At 41.6% G+C, this 17,045-nt stretch overlaps 1 protein-coding gene across 1 annotated transcript in view; it reads left to right on the top strand.

Moving 5' to 3' along the window:
• Window positions 1-16,055, top strand: part of TTC9 (tetratricopeptide repeat domain 9) — a 56,669-nt gene extending 40,614 nt beyond the window's left edge. The window contains exons 4-5 of the mRNA XM_006884793.1: window positions 11,148-11,330; window positions 15,976-16,055. Coding sequence (XP_006884855.1) covers window positions 11,148-11,330; window positions 15,976-16,055 — 263 coding nt within the window. The remainder of the gene's footprint in view (window positions 1-11,147; window positions 11,331-15,975) is intronic.
• The last annotated feature ends 990 nt before the right edge of the window (window positions 16,056-17,045 follow it).

Here is a 17,045-nt window from a genome sequence, read left to right as displayed (position 1 = left end):
ACTTGCTTTACTTTTCTTAGGTTCAACTTGAACTTGCCCAGAAGCAATTAGTGGCCACTGGCTCTTTTCTAACTGATGATACAGAGTTCTACACAGATGTGGCCAATTTGATTCTTTTGAATTTCACCTGACAGGGTCCACATGAATGGTGGCTGTTAATGTTGTTTTGTTTGTTAAAGAGTGAATAAGTCATTAGTCATGCAGAATTTTGTCAAGAGCTCTTGGTTTCATTTCCAACACCAACACCATATCTTTTTTTTTACTCTCAGCTCTTCTTTGTTTCTACTATTTTCATCCCAATTCCAATTATTATTGATTCATGCTGATCACATGGTTGGTCAATTTCAGACTGCAGAAATTGGTAGAAATTCCCAATATCTTGACCAACATGAATAAACTGTTAAGACAGCTGAACAGAACCTTTCCTTTCAAAAAAGCATCTGAGAAGACAAAGTAAAATATCATAATAAAGTAGGGAAAGACCTGGAGTTAGTAAACAAAAAGGTACCAATATGTTCAGCAAGTCTCAAGCTAAAAGACTGAAGGAAAAAGTCAAGCCTTGAGTTGCAATATTGAAGGATTCTTTTGGAAAATATTGAGAGATGCGAGAAGCATAAAAAAAGGAAGGTATATAGAGTCACTGTCCAAAAAGAATTGGTCAACAGTCAACTATTTCAGGAGGTACCGTATGATAGAGAACAAATGGCACTGAAGGAATAGTCCAGGCTAGACTAAAGGCATTGCAATGAAATAAGGCTCTAATACAAAGCGAGATGTTTCAACAGATGCAACACTGTATGTGCTCATGGTCTATGCCAAGAAATTTGGAAAACAGCCACCTCCTGGCCAATTGATTGGAAGAGATCTATATTGGTGCTCATTCAAAAAAAAAAAAAAGGTGATTCTACAAAATATGGAAATTGTAAAAAAAAAATTAAGTATCATATGCAGGTAAAATCTTGAAGATGCCACGGGGATCCAAGGGCTTCAGCTGCAAGCCCACAGATATAGCTCAGTGATGAAGAGAACCCGCTTGGAAGTCTGACAGACATGGGTTTGTATCCTAATTCCTTCTAGCTGAGTGACCTTCAGCAAGTTTGGCAAGTTACTTAATTCCCTGAAACTCAGATTTATTATCTATAAAAGAAGGATAAAGATAGAGCCTGCCCACAGAGTTTTTGAGAAGATTAAAAGACTTAGTAAAGAGAAGGTGTAAAAGGAATAAGGGCAACAGAGGGACGGCCAAGTCTAGCTTCTACTAACAACATTCACCGTGTGAAGCTGATCCCTGTAAGGTCAGACATGGCCCCCAACTCTGCTGAACCTACTTCTGCTAATTACTAGGTGTGAAATTCATTGCAAATGACCATGTAGACTTTAAAGAATTTCTTTTTACTCACAGATGTGGGGTTTATTAGGGAAACAGGTTGGGGAGGGGGCAGAGAAGGCAAAATATATCACATGGTGAAAGACCAGGTTTAGGAAATATCAGTCCCAAGCCAGGTTAACAGTAAGACGCAAAAAAACAAACAAACAAAAAAAAAAACAAAACAGTAAGACGCAGTCCCTAAATTAGTTCAGACAGCTTCTCAGTCAACAGCAAGATACAGTCCCTCAGTCCAAGCAGTTTCCCCAGTCAACAGAAAGCTACCTCACATGCAGAAACTCCTGGCCCTGGAGGCGTGTGCTTTCTTTGCTGCTGCTTCTCTCCTGTGTTGAGGCTCCCATCTCAAGGGCTCTGACCGTGGCTCCATCAGGCTGTGCCTTGCCACAGTCTTTTTTACAGTTTGATTAACTTTCTTTTATGTTGGTTTCACAGCTGTTGATGATTGAAGAGGGTGATCTTCAATTGAGGCAGCTGCAGACCATGCCCTTACAGAGCTAAACGTGGCAGTGGAACTTCAGAGACTCATTCCACTTATACAGTCCCACCTGACCAGCATGGTCGGGTCTAAAGCAAAATCATTTATAAAAGTCCTGACACCACAGAGGGTCAGACTGAAATGTATAGATAACCCAACATTGAGTGTATTATAGTCAGCAATCTGGAACAGGACATATAGAATGGGTTAATTGAGAAGGAAAAAAAGGGGTGGGGGATAATTTATAAGCAGAGAAGGTTGATGAAGGGAAAAGCTTAGAGATTTTAATAAGTTATTTGAATCCACAGTGGTAATTATTGCCTATGAATGCATAGCTGAAAAAAAAACCAATGAGATTTATAAACTTTCATTCTGATAAAATAGATTACAACAAAAAGATTTAATAAAGTACCTAATACCACCTCTAATATAGGGAAAGGGATTGTTAAGTGGGAAAAGAACACACATCTGCTGTGTTTCACAATGTGGAATACGGTGGCCATGTCATGTGTAGAACACTTACATGGAAAGCAAAATCAGTCGACCTCTCCTTAACTTCTATTTCTACTTGACGATAAAATGTGGATACAAGCATGCTATCCATCCTATGATAAGCTGGCTTTATGCCCCACCAAGGACTACTTCCTAGACTTTTTTTTTATGGTGAGAAAAATTTGTATTTGGAATTAGCCCGCTGGACTCAGTTGAGATGATCCCAATTTTGTTGGCAACATCCAGAGCATCATAATCAGGAGCAAGTCAAACATAGGCCTTCTTCTCTCCATCAGCCCTAATCAAAGTGTTGACCTTAGTCACATCAGTGTCACAGAGTTTCTTTACAGCTTGTTTAATTTGGTGCTTATTGGCCTTGACATCCACAATGAACACAAGTGTGTCGTTATCGTCTATCTTCTTCATGGCTGACTCTGTGGTCAGAAGAAATTTGATGATGGCAGAGTGGTCAAGCTTGTTTTTCCTGGGGGCGCTCTTCTGGGGGTATTTGGGCTGCCTTAGGAGTCTCAGCATCTTAGGCCGCCAGAAGGTGGGTGACGTGTGGATCTTTTTTTGGGGGGCTGTGCATGCCCAATGCCTTTGCTTTAGCTTCAGTTTTGGGAGGGGCAGGGGCTTCCTTCTTCGCTTTTGGTGCCATCTTCGTAGAAAGCCCTGTAGACTATTTTTAATGACCCTTTTTCTTTTACTCCTTAAGAGCACTGGCCTCTGACTCCCCCCCACCCCCCACCTCCTTGAGTTCACCTCTCTACTCAACCTTTTCAAGACAGCAGTCCGGTTAAACCCGACCTAATTTTAGATTTCTCTATCTTCCTGAGTTTTGCTTCATGTTGGCAGGGACTCCATATCCTGTATCCATGCTGGCCTCACCATCCATCAGGCCTGAATCCCTGGTGCTTAGCCAGGAATTCCAGCTTCCACTAAAAAGGAAATTTGAAATCTTTTTGCCAAATGAGCTCTCTACGTTGGTTACTGAACTCCCTCTTACTCTTGGGATACTGTCTATGTGGCTCAAACAATTGGATGCTAATAGAATGGTTGAAGATTCAGCTCTCCTGAGAAGCACCTTGGGAGGAATCAGCCTTTGAAAACAACTCCCCCAGCTGTGCTCGGACACATACGAGGTTAGTATGAGTCCAGGGTGCCTCAACCGACCTTTTTGCTTCCTTTGAGCTACATTTTAGACATTTCAAAACTGATTTTAAAAGAAACAAAAGGTCTTACTTCCTAGATTTCACAGGTTGTCAAACAGAAGTGTCTGTTTGAAAATGGACGGCTGGACAGGAACAGAGTTGCTGTTCAGTTTACACAAGAGGATATCAGACAGGACACAATAGAGGCTGTGGACAGGAAATACTTTAGATTTGGAAACAAAAATGTTGGAGCCCAGTCTCACATGGGTAGCCATCAGCATGCTCATTTGCAGGAAGCTCTTCACAGAAATGCCTCCCCGGCTGCATGCACCAAAGAGGAAACTACTTACTACTCCTAAGATGAGGACAGGAGCCAGAGGAGGGTAAGTCACACAGCTGAGGGAGGAAGGGAAGGCTAGCTGGTGGCGTCAGTGAACCACAGATGCCCAAGAGTTTTAAAGTACTCTCCCCAAAGCCAACAGACCTTGAGGCTGTCTTCTGACAAAAGAGGCAAACATCAGTCCTATTGGCTTCCTGCCTTGTGGCCAGTGAAACCTGACGGGTCAGGTTTGTAGATCTGGGCTGATTCTCTTTCACTTCCTGGTTCTCATACCTTCAGCCCGAGAGAGACTGTGTGGCTCACATCCTCTTCCCTCTAAAAAAGGATGAGGGGATTTTGTTTGTCCAAAGTGTGCCATAAATCGCAGTTTGAATCCACCAACTGCTCCACAGAAGGATGGGCGATCTCTTCCAGTGCAATTTACTGCCTCTGAAAACGCACTAGAGGGTCAGCTAAGGGTTGGTTCCAAGGTCAAAACAATGAAGTTAGAGCCTTTTTAAGATTAACATCCGTTTAGCTCAGATAGCTTAGCAGGTAAGGAGTTGTACTGCCAACCTAAAGGCAGCCAGTTTAAAGCTACCACCTGCTCTGCAATAGAAAGATGGGCAGTCTCTTCCCATGTGATTTACAGCCTCTGAAAACCTACTGGAAGGTCAGCTGTGAGTCACTTCTGACTTAACAGCAATGGATTGTTGAGTAGCAACTGTCATATGCTGAAGACGAGGGGACGGTACCCGACAACTTGATGGTAGAGAATTTCCTTTTGAGGTGACAAAAATGTTATTGAACTAAGGTGGATGGCCTCAAATACAACTGAACTGAACACTTAAAAAAAAAAACTTTATTATTAATTTCAATGAAAATTTACAGACTTTGGATTTTCATTCATTCCTTGTTGCACTTTTCTCCCCTCCCAACCCTCCCCCGTAGTACACTACCCTCTTTGAAAAATTCCTTCATTGTTTTACAAACCCTCCCCCCAGGTCCACTCCACTATGCAGCCTTCGCTCTGGACTCCTATCATGACAAAAATACCTAATCACATATCCCTTTTAAACAGTTTTCTCCCAAAGCTGTTTCAATGCAGTATACATTATTGAGCCCATCTTTCTCAGTCTCCCCCCCTACCCCAAGATCAGTCCTGTTTTACAACAGTGGCACCATGAAGTATTTGTCCTTTTGTAACTGAGATACTTCACTCAGCATAATGTCCTCATAATGTTACCCATTTTGAAAAATATTGCATGAGTTCCTTGTTTTTCAATGCAGCATAGTATTCCATTGTGTGAATATACCACAGCTTCTCTATCCATTTGTTTGTTGATGGACACTTAGGTTGTTTCCAACTCCTTGCTATTGTGAACAAAGCTGCGATAAACATGGGTGTGTATATATATCTGCTTGGATGTCAGTTATGGTCTCTTTAGGGTATATTCCCAGTAGTGGAATTGCTGGGTCAAGTGGAATCTCTATTTGCAACTTTTTGAGAAAGCACCATACAGCCTTCCCACAGTAGTTGCACCATTTTACACTCCCACCAACAGTGACTAAGGGTTCCAGTCTCTCCACAACCTCGCCAGCATCTGTTGCTTTCTGTTCTGTTAAATTTTGCTATTCTGACTGGGGTGAGATGATATCTCATAGTTGTTTTTGAACTGAACACTTTTAAGATGGTTAGAATAATGAATTTTACACTATGTAAATTTTACCAAAATAAATTTACCCATTAAGAAAAGATAATTTCTGTTACTGGCTCCATTTGGAGGCACTGCTTCCAGGGATGGGGAAAAAAAATCATCTTAGGAACAAAGAATCTTTGCTCACCCATCCAACCAAGGCTTGGTGGGAAACAGCAGTTTTGGCTCCTAAGTCCTTGTTTTTATTTGCTGTGGGTAAGCAGACAGATATTTCCTCATCATACCTTTTTAATAATTTTTCCAAGAAACATTGATGGTGTAATAGGTAACACATTGGACTGTGAATCAAAAGGTTGGAAGTTCACACCCAGTAGCCTTTCCATATGAGAAAGACAGACAGTCTGCTCCATTTACATTTAAAGCATCAGAAACAAATTAGAGACGAGCTGTGAATTGGAATTAACTTGAAGGCAGGGGGGTTTGTGTTTCCAAATTGTGGAGCATATCTTCTTGCCCACACTCAGGGTCAACTAAGTAAATAACTGAGACAGTGATTGATAGAATTGTTGCCTTTGAGTTATGATGCTGGAGAAGAGTCTTGAACAAACAGTGGGCCACCAAGAAAACAAATAGGTCTGTCTTGGAGAGGTTGAAACCAAGTTTCTCCTTGGAGGCTAGGATTTTGAAGCTCTGTCTCACATACTTTGGGCACGTGGTCAGGAGGGACTGATACTTGGAGAAGGATATCATGCTCGGAAGGATGGAGGGACAGTGCAGGAGAGGAAGACCCCAGATGAGATGGATTGATATAGTGACGAGGGCACCGGAGATTGGTGTGTCAGTGTCAGTGAGACTGGCTCAGGACAGGGCAGGCTTCAGAGATATTGTACGTCAGGTTGCTGTGGGTTGCAGGTGACTTGATGGAACATAACGACAACAGTGAATAGAGGCAGAAATAGCTCAGTAGGACAGGAATTAGGTTGAGAGATGTGAGGCATCTAAGGTACAAGATTTCAGAGGGGAGCACTGGACTCAATCTTGAGGACCATGCAAGTTTATTTAGCTTAGGCTCATCTGTAACTCAAAAGTTGATGACATTTTTAAGGGAGTTTCTTAGCAGCAATGACTGTTTATGAAATTATGAAGGATTTGTAAACAGAAAGCTGATGCCTGTGAGGTCAGACTTACCACTATGCTCCCAAATCTACTCCTATCAATTGTAACACCAGTTGCCTGACTTAAGGCTCTCACTACTCTGTTATGCTTGCTGATATGTTGCAAGGGCCACATAGAACTCACTGATGATACTCACGGTTATGGGAGGAAAGAACATGTTATAATTCAAGTTAGAAGCTCTCAGCATAGAATTCTTCAGTTAGGATTCTTGTTTTTTAATAAAATTTTTATTTTATACTGGTTTTCTTACAAAGTTATTTTTTTTCCACACCAGATCTTTCCCATTTCCTTTATCAGCCTCGACCTCTACCCATCAAATTGTGTGACCCTATGATTACCCCTCTGCCTGTCCTCACCCCTCTGTTCCTACCCAGCCCCCCTTTGATCCTCATACAGGTTTTACTACTTATTTTTCTATTTCTACAATAATGGTCTTATACAATATTTGTCCTTACGGGACTGCGTTAGTTCACTTAGCATAATGCTCTCCAGTCTCTCCTAAGTTCTGTAGTGATTTTGAAAATCATTGCTCCTGCATGCTGCATGGTATTCCATCATGTGAAGTACCATAATTTCTCAATCCGTTTGATTGTGGTTGGACATTTTGGGATGTTCTTGCAATGATAAATAATGCTGCTATGAACATTGGTATACAAATCTCCATTTGTGTCTTAGTTCTAGTTTTCTCAGAGTATATTCAAAGTAGTAGAATAGCTCGGTCATATGGAATTTCTGTTCAGTTTTTTGAGGAACCCCCCAAACAGCCTTCCAGAGTTGTTGTACCATTTTACAATCCCACAAACAATGTATAGGGAGCTCTGGTGGCCTAGTGCCAAGAAGCTACACTGCAATCCCAAAGGCACACTGTTCAAAGCCACCAGCACTCCATGGGAGAAGGATAGGCAATCTCTGAAACTGCCTCTGAAAACCTGCTGGAGGTCTCAGCTATGCATCGGTTCACTCTGTGGTACATAATAACAACCAATAGTGTATAAGAGTTCCTATCTCTATACATCCTCTCCAACATTTATTACTTGTAGTGCTGCTAAACTTTGCCACTGCTACTGGGGTGAGATGGTGTTTCATTGTGGTTTTGATTTACATCTCTCCTGTTGCCAGTGATTTGGAGCATTTCTTAATGTGTCTGTTGACCATCCAGATATCTTTCACTGTGAAAATTCTTTCCATGTCTTTTGCCCATTTTGTAATTGTGTTATCGGTCTTTTTCTTGTGGAGGCACTATAGGATTCTGTAAACTTTAGATATGAGACCCTTGTCTGAAGTGGTATTGCCAAATGTTTTTTCCCCAGTCAGTAGGTTTTCTTTTCACTCTATTGGAAATTGGTTTTGATGTACACAGGGATTTTATCTTTAGAACATCTTATTAATCAATTTTATCCTCTCCTTGTTGTATATTTCTGGCTGTATTTGTCCTTCTAAGCTTGGTCCTACTTTGTTTCTTAAATCTTTATAGTTTGGGGCTTTACCCCTAGGTCTCTGGTCCACCTTGAGTTTATGTTTGTGTATGGTGAAAGGTGTGCATCCTGCTTCAGCCTTCTGCAGGTAGTAGGACAGCTGCTTCTTAAATGTGTTCACAGGCAGGCTTCCCTCTGACCCTCAACGGCTTGACTGGACCAGTATTACAAAACACTTTTAGTTTTGCCCATTATGCACTCTCCCCACCACACCCCTCAAGGCCTTCAGCAAGCCTAAGCTTAAGGCACTGGGTGCTAGCTCTGAGTAGACAATTCTAGTTCAGCTGTGTTTCACATCACTCAGTGATTTCCCACCACCTCTGCTGCTGCTACATCCATCGTAATCTCACTGATGTGCACAGGAATCTCTGGCCCAAAGGACATTTTGCATTTTCTGCTCCTTTCTTGATGGTAGCAAGACTCCTGATTTCTGTCTTGAAATGTGCTCATTGTAAAGTCTGATGGGATGACAAAACAAAGTCAATGTCTAGGAAAGCCATACTGGATAAATCCACTGCATGACAGAGTTCCCACCATGGATGCCTGCCAGCCTGTTCCTCCTCTTACATGAGCTATCCTGGTCTCTCAGTTCCAGAAATATGCCCAGTATAAGATAGGTCATCTTCTCATCAAAAGGCCACCACTCCCAGAATGCGGAGACTAACATGACAGAAGATGAAAGGAAACTTGAGGAAAATTAGAGTCGTGTGTCACTGAATGAGAACTGATAAGAGTTATCGGATATAACTAACACCTTTGCAGTGGGCAGGGCAGGCTTCAGAGCTATTGTACATAGAGTTGCTATGAATCACAGGTGACTTGACGGCATAATAACAACAAGCCCCAGGTTAAGTACTTGTTTTTGTTGTTGTTGTGTATCATTGAGTCAGAACCTACCCATAGCTGACAAACTGGTGGGTTTTCAAAGGCCGTTAACCACACAGGACATTGCCCATCTTTCTTCTGTGGAGCAGCTGGTGGACTTGAACTCTGTGTTTTCAGAATTGCAGCACAGCTTCTTGCCACTAGGTACCTAGGGTTCCCTAAATTCTTTAAAGCTATTATTTTATATAATCCGCCCTCCCCCTTGTCAAAAACAACCAAACAAACAAAAACCACCTCAGTAAGGAGAAACTTGGGCTTTGGAGCCAGACAGTGTTTTGGTTCACATTCCACCCTTGCATCTGTAAGAGCTATGACCTTAGAAAATTAACCTCTCTAGACCTCAGCTGCTTTCTCTAGAAAATGAGAACAATAATTGTACTTTGATCATAGTATTCTGAGGAGTACGTCAGGTAATACGTGTAAAGCAATGAAGCAGGCATCTGGCACGAGGGAGTAAATACTGTTGTTTGAGTCAGTCCCTGACTCGCAGTGATATCATGCACAGTGGCCTGAAAGGCTGACCAGTGCTGTGCTGTCTCCAGGATCAGTTGACCATCTAAACATTGAGATGTGTGGCATTTCTGCTGACTGAATTTGGGGAAATAAATCATCAGGCCTTTTCCCTAGTCTGAAGCTCCACTGAAATCTGTTCAGCATCATTGCCACAAATTTCCTATGACAGACAGGAATGGCTTGTACTTGAGGTATATTATCTACAAATTGAATCCTATTTAAAACAAACCAACAAACACCAAACAAACCAACAGACAACAACACCATTGTGGCTGGAGTTGGAGAAACAGCATCCGACCTCCACTAATTCCACAAAGGGGAAGTGTTCCCATCCATCAGATCAACAGTATGAAAGCAATTCCTATGTAATCAAACATGCCTTCATGTTTCCACAGCTGTATCCATCAATTCTAACATCAACTGCCCCTCCCAGGGCTCTTGCTGTGCCATGTCTAGGCATCCTAATCTGTTGCAGTAGCCACACAGAATTTACAGACAATAGGCACAATTATGGTGTTTAATTGGAGAGTAAGAGGTTACAACTCATATTGGAAACAACCAGGATACAGTTCTTACATCAGGACAGCTTCTCTGGCATGTTTGCAGGCCTCTAACCTCCAAGCTTTGAATTTTTGAGCCACTTTTGCAGCTCTTTTACCCCTGTCAATTACGGTGTCTCCCACCACCTCTCTAGTAAACTTGAGTAAAGATCCTCGGCCTTGGCTCAGTAAGAATGGCAGTTCCGATTTAGCTCTGTCTCGCCTTACTCTGTGGCCCTCTGCCACTTCCTTTGCTGCTGCTGCTACTACACTGTCTTGATCTTAGTCCATCTTTCACAGGAATCTCCGGTCCAAAAGGGTGAGGTGTACTCTACTTCTTCTCTTAATAGTGTCAGAATTCCTGTTTCTACCTCAATCTGCTTAATTTAAGCTTAAGGGATGGTAAAATTGGCCAGTTCCCTTGTTAGTATCCACACACCCTATTTGCAAGTTCTTCCACAAAAAGTGCTATTGACTTCGTTTACATTATTAGCACAGTCTTATGTAGCCATGTGTGAAAGTCAAAGCAGTGACTAGAAAAGTTATTTTGAGCAATCAGTCTGCATCACAGTCTTGCACAAGTAAGGTAGAACTCTACTATTGAACCAGCAGAAACCCTTTAATAAATATTCACCTCATCTCAACTCATTGTCATTAAGTCAGAGAAAATTCAAAGCTGACCCTCCAGTGAGTGTACTGAGGTGTAAATCGTATGGGAGGAGATTGTCCCGCCTTTCTCCCACAGAGTCGCTGGTGGATTTGAAACGCCAGAGAAATGGTGCCTCAGAGTTAGGAGCACATCTCCCTACGGATTACACCACCAGAGCTCCCACAACGAATATTAGCCATGGTTATAAGGACTACTGCCCCTTACAGCTTAGCAATGCCAAGTGTCTTGTTCAAGGTCGTAACACTCATTGATGAAGAAACGAGGATGCTGGGATCCAGGATCACTCGTAGTGTGAAACACCACACCACTCTGCTAAACCTTTCTCAGGGAGAGACCACAGAGACACCCTCAGAGCCTGATACCACCGAGTTGAGGACATTTTCTCTTCTTTCTTTCATCTTCCATAGCCTGCCTGCTCCAGGCTGAGCTGGTGAACTATGAGCGAGTTAAGGAGTATTGCCTAAAAGTTCTAAAGAAGGAAGGGGAAAACTTCAAGGCCCTTTATCGGTCTGGCGTGGCCTTCTACCACCTTGGAGACTATGATAAAGCACTCTACTACCTGAAAGAAGCAAGGACCCGGCAGCCAACAGGTAAGGAAACCAGTCCCATTTTCACTCTCCACCCCTTTTGGCAGCTCCTGGTACTTCTCCTTAGGGTGATTGGTTTTCATGGGTAGGAGGGCCAGGCAGGAGCAGAAATGGCAAAATGAGTGTCTGGACATGTGTTAGGATCCAGGATGAGGAAAGTACACAATCCGTGCGTTTGTGTGGGGTCTGAGTTTCAGAAAGCATGGTGCCTCTTTGTTTCAAATGTAGCACAGCATTCTCCATCTTTTTCTAATCAGAGTCCTGCTGCTTTCATTTGTTCAATAAACATATATTTGTTTATTATATGCCAAGCCTTTTCTCGGTGCCAGAGATAGAGATGGAAGCACGTGGTCTCTAACCTTCAGGAATTCACACAATTTTTGGCAAGAAAGAATAGATTATTTTATTGCTAAGCCAACATCTTCCAGGCAGCATAGTCTCTCTGACTACTCTAGTCAGATTTCATTCCTCAAAGCATGTTTTAGCTATACTGTTTACTTAGATTAAACCTACTAACCTTACCCTTTAATTCATTCCCTTTTTACTGAGCAACTACAGTGAGCTTGGTTTATGACAGTGAACAAAGGTATCTACTTTACAGGAGCTTATGTCATCATGGGAGTTAGCAAATGGACAAGTAAATGATGCGATATTCAGTGCTGTGAAGGAGCCCAGGTAGAGCAACGATTAAAACCTCAGCTGCTAACCAAAAAAATCACGAGTTTGAATCCACCAGCATCTTCCTGATCTGTTCCCATGCATATTACATCTTGGAAACTCTTCTATGTCACTGTGAGTCAGCCTTCAATAGTACACACGTGCCACGAAGAAGAGAAAACAAAGTGAAAGGATTGAGAGTCAAAAAGTGCTGTTTTAGACTAGGTGGTCCGGAAGAGCTTATATATAAACAATGGCAGTTTTACTTGACGCTACTGTTGTTCATATAGGGAGCTCTGGTGGCCTAGTGTTAAGAAACTGCACTGCAAACCCAAAGGCAAATAGTTTCAATCCACCAGTTGTTCCACAGGAGAAGAATGGACTGTCTCCTCCTGTGCGATTTACTGCCTCTAAATATCTGCTGGAGGGTTGGTCAGCTATGAGTCTGTACTCACGCGACAGCACACAACAACAGCTGTCGTTCATATGGTTATTTTTCTTTTACATATAGCCATCCTTCCAAGAAGTCTTTAAGAACTAGAGAATCAATTTGCAGAAAAGAAAGAAAATTGTTTATGTCATAAGGACTAAAAATTGAACTCATCCAACAGCTTCTTCTTGAGCACCCAACTATATGTCACCACTGTTCTGGGTACTGGGCAAAATATTTCAAAGGGCAGGCAGCTTTAGAAGACAAAGCAATGTATTGTAATGAAATGTGCAAACACCTGCAGTTGGAAAGCCATAAAAGGAAGAACACTCTTAGCATTTCTGAAGCTGAAAGAACTGAAGAAAAATTAAAGCCTCAGGTTGTAATACTGAAGGATTCTATGGTACAAATATTGAACGATATAGGGAGTATCAAAAGAAGATTAAAGAAAGACAAAGAGTAACTATACAAAAAAAAGTACACCACTGAATCATTTCATGAAGTAACATACAATCAAAACCCAATAGAACTGAAGGAAGAAGTTTAAACTGCACTGAAGGCATTGGCAAAAAATAATGTTCCAGGAACTAATGGATTATCAGTTGAGGTGTTTTAGTGAACAGATTTAGCCTTGAATGTGCTTACCTTTCTGTACCAAGAAATCTAGTAGATGGCTACCAATCATCTGGAAAAGAACTATCTTTGTGTCCGTTTTAAGAAAAAGAATCCAACATAATGCAGAAATTAACCAACAATGTTATTAATACAAGAGACAAGTAAAATCTTACTTGATTATTTTTTTTTAGTTTAAGAGGTCTATGTCTTTACTTTCATATATTATTAGAATAAATTACAGAAGAATTAGTTAAATGCTCACTTAAAATTACATGATATAAAACCAGAAACTAGAAGGAAAATAATCCTTTGAGATAGGGTAGATATTCTAAATTATAAAGGAGGACTAATATATTTAGCTATCTAATCTATACATAAAAACATGGCTAAACAAAATTAAAATATAAATAGCAGCCTGTAAATACTATTTAGAAAGAATGGCAAAAGATTTTTATCTTTAGCCTCACAAAGGATTCTTATATAGAAAATTAAAAGCAAAACACTCCAACTCTGGTAAAAGTTCTTAATATACTTTTCTCACAGATACAACCTAATAACAGTTAAGACCTAAAGAGAAAGGTAGGCTTCTTTTTAAAAAAATTACTTGATTATTTTTAAAATGGCTAGAACAATACCTTAACAGACAACTGTCAGACATTCAATCTTGATTCAGAAGAGGCCATGGTAAGAGATACTTCATTGTGATGTCAGATGGATTTGACAGAAAGCAGAATCTACCAGAAGACATTTACTTGTGTTTAAGTGACTTTGCAAAGGCTTCCAAGTGTGTGAATCATATCATGCAGTATGGATAACATTGAGAAAAATGGGAATCCCAGAGCACTTAATTGTGCTCACAAGTAACCTATACATAGACCACAAACAGAAAAAGTGGATATTGTATGGTTTACAATCTGGAAAGGTGTGCATCAGCATAGTATCATTTCACCATACCTCTTCAGTGTGTATGCTGAATAAATCATCTGAGAAGATTATCTATATGGCATCAGAACTGGAAGAAGACTTCTCAATAACCTACAATACAGAGCTGGCACAACATTGCTTGCTGAGAGCAAAGAGGTCTTTGAGGCATGTTCTGAAGAGCAAAAACTACTAATAGCCTCTAGCATGGTGTACACCTTAAAATAAATAACAATCTCTACACCTGGACCAGTAGGCAACATCATGATAAAATTAGAAAAGATTGCAGTTGTTAAGGATTTCATTTTACTTAGATCCACAATCAAAACCTATGGAAGGAAGCAACTGTCAAGAAATCAAAAAACATTGCGTTGGGCGAATCTGCTATCTAGGACCCTGTTAATATCCTGGAGGACAAGAACATCAACTTAGAGGCTGAGGTGTGCCTGACCCAAGCTATGGTACTTTCAACTTCTTCATATACAAGTGAAAATTGTACAATGCCTCAGTAAGACTAAAGAAAAAATGGATGCATCTTAATTGTGGTCCTGGCAAAGAATTGTCAATATACCACAGACTACCAGAAGAATGTAGACCAAACTAAAGAAGAAGGATTGATATCTTTGAATTATGGTGTTGAACAAGGGTATTGAATATACTGTGGACTGCCAAAAGTCCTATCTTGGAGCAAGTACAACCAGAGTGTTCCTTAGAGGCAATGATTGTGAAACTTCAACTCATATACTTGGTCATGTTTGTCAAGAGTGACAGTCATGGGGGAAAAATAAGCTTTGTGCTGGGAAAGATGAGTGTCAATGAAGGAGAAGAAGACCTCTCAACAAGGTGAATTGGTACCCTGACTACTAAAACAAGCTTGATTGTGACAGAGTTAGGATGCAGGGTAGGTCAAGGTTCTAATCTGTGTTCATAGGGTTGTTATGAGTTGTCAACTTGATGGCACCCAGCAACAACAACCAAAAGAACAACCAAGTCTATCTTAAAAGAGTGCAGGCCATGATATTCGTTAGAAGCAAGGACGGTGAGACTGTGTACCTTGGGCATGTTATCAGGAGAGTCTGGTCTTTGGAAAAGAACATCGTGTGGAAAAGTAGAGTGTCATTGAAGCAGAGGAAGATATTCCACAAAATAAATTCACATAGTAATTGCAACAATGCAGTTGCAGTAAGTACAAGGGTGTTTCTAAGGGTGACCCAAGATCAGAGTTTCAATATGTTGTATGTAGGGACTCATAGAGTCACTTTGAGTCACAGTGGACTTGATGATACCTAAAAACAACAACAATAGAACAGTTGTTTAGCGCCATTCCCTACTCAGCTTCAGAAATACTTGAAAATCCCCTGATCTATGTTGAGATAGTTGGCTGACATTTCATAAAGACAAAAATGAGACAATGAAAAAGCATCATTGTAAACTCTTCCACTTAAAAAAGAACCATTCAGCAAATATTTCCTGAGTCTTGTATTGTGCACTTTTGTGTTTTCTGTTTTGATCCTTGCAGCAATTTTGTAAGGAAAGCATTATTATCCCCAGTGGAGGCAGGCTTTGGAGTCAGACAGCTCCATTCACTGTGTGTCTCCTTGATCATGTTACCCAGTCTTTCTTAGGCCAAGATTTCCTTTCTGTCATGGCAAAGATGCTGATGCATTACCTTACAGAATTATAGTGAGGATTGCAGGAGATAATGAAGGCTTGAAAAAAACCCGAGCTGGTCTTAACTAAGCAATCATAATGGAGATTCAGAGAAGTTGATAACTTGCTTGAGATTGAAAGTCCAAGCATGCTGAGGTGTGCTGTTGTATGGAAATAAGAAAAATTTCTTTCTACTTTTCTTGTTCCCTTCTGCTACTTGGGTCATAGTAGGCAGCCCCACATTTGCTGAGGGGAGGAAGTAAATAAGGCCTGAGGGAGTCTGGCCTGTTACCCAGCTTTAGTGCGCTTCTGTGTGGATATGCTAGTTTCTTTCCCTCACCGGACATTCTCTGAAATGTGCTTCTCTCCTTACAGACACCAACGTGATTCGGTATATCCAGTTGACAGAAATGAAGCTCAGCAGATGCTCTCAGAGAGACAAAGAAGCCATGTAACCAACGAGCAGCCTCTCCAGAGCTGTACCCACGTCTGACCTGGGATTTCCAAGCATCCCTGGTGGAGACCCCTCCCCTGGGTCTGTTCCTTTCCTCCCTCCTACCTCTTTCACTTCCTCTACCTTCCTCTAGCTGCCCCTCTGTTTCTTCTCTACTCTCAGTGTGCAGGAAGGAAGCAAATACGGAAACTAGTGGGTTGCCCAGGTAATGGAGACATCCTCTTCTTTAGCAGATCAGTGAGAGAGAGGATCCTACCTTCTGCTCACACACCGGGGGAGGAGCTTAACAGGTTATGAGTGATGTTGCAGCTTTGCCTCTGGCCTTTGCTTCTATAGAGGCAAAGCCTGGCAAATAAACCATCCCAAAGGCAGCAGGCCCTGAGTCTGAGAGCTGGATCTTTGTATACTTTCACGACACACCAGAGCATCTCAAGCCAACTGGGACAAAATCAGGGATGAGACAAACGCCAGAAGTGTTGACTAAGCCAATGTAAGACTGAGTTTGTACACTGGAGTCCCTCCCCATAACCTCAGTCTCTGCCTCCCTCCAGTACATGTACTTATTGTCTTGGCTTGTAAGCTTTCCTCTCTCTCTCCCTCGGGAATCCAAGACCCTGCCAGGATTCACATGCCACTAAAGCCCACTCTCAGTGCCCTTTGGTGACCACACATACCATGTCCCTGTACTCCCACACAGGCAGGCAGCTACATAGCAGAAGGGCAGAGTGAAGTGGGCAAGGGCTGGAGTCGGGAAGACTCTGCAGTTTCCTGGGAGGGATAGATAACACCGAGTGGAAAGAGCACTTTGTGGACTGGAGGACTGAATTGTGGAGTAACAAGTGTAAATAAAAATCAATTAACAGGCAGTAGTTCCTGTCATTTCTGTTGGAAGCAGCTCACTCCCTCACTTTCTTCTCCAGAGCTGGTAGTAGCCAGGCATTTGGAACTTCCCCCTACAGTGACCAGCCATTTGTCCAGTAGTATGTGACAC

The sequence above is a fragment of the Elephantulus edwardii genome, unplaced genomic scaffold (genome assembly GCF_000299155.1).
Source record: "Elephantulus edwardii isolate Elephantulus edwardi_28Jun2011 unplaced genomic scaffold, EleEdw1.0 scaffold00037, whole genome shotgun sequence".
Taxonomy (NCBI): Eukaryota; Metazoa; Chordata; class Mammalia; order Macroscelidea; family Macroscelididae; genus Elephantulus; species Elephantulus edwardii.
This window is presented reverse-complemented; position numbering and strand designations above follow the sequence as displayed.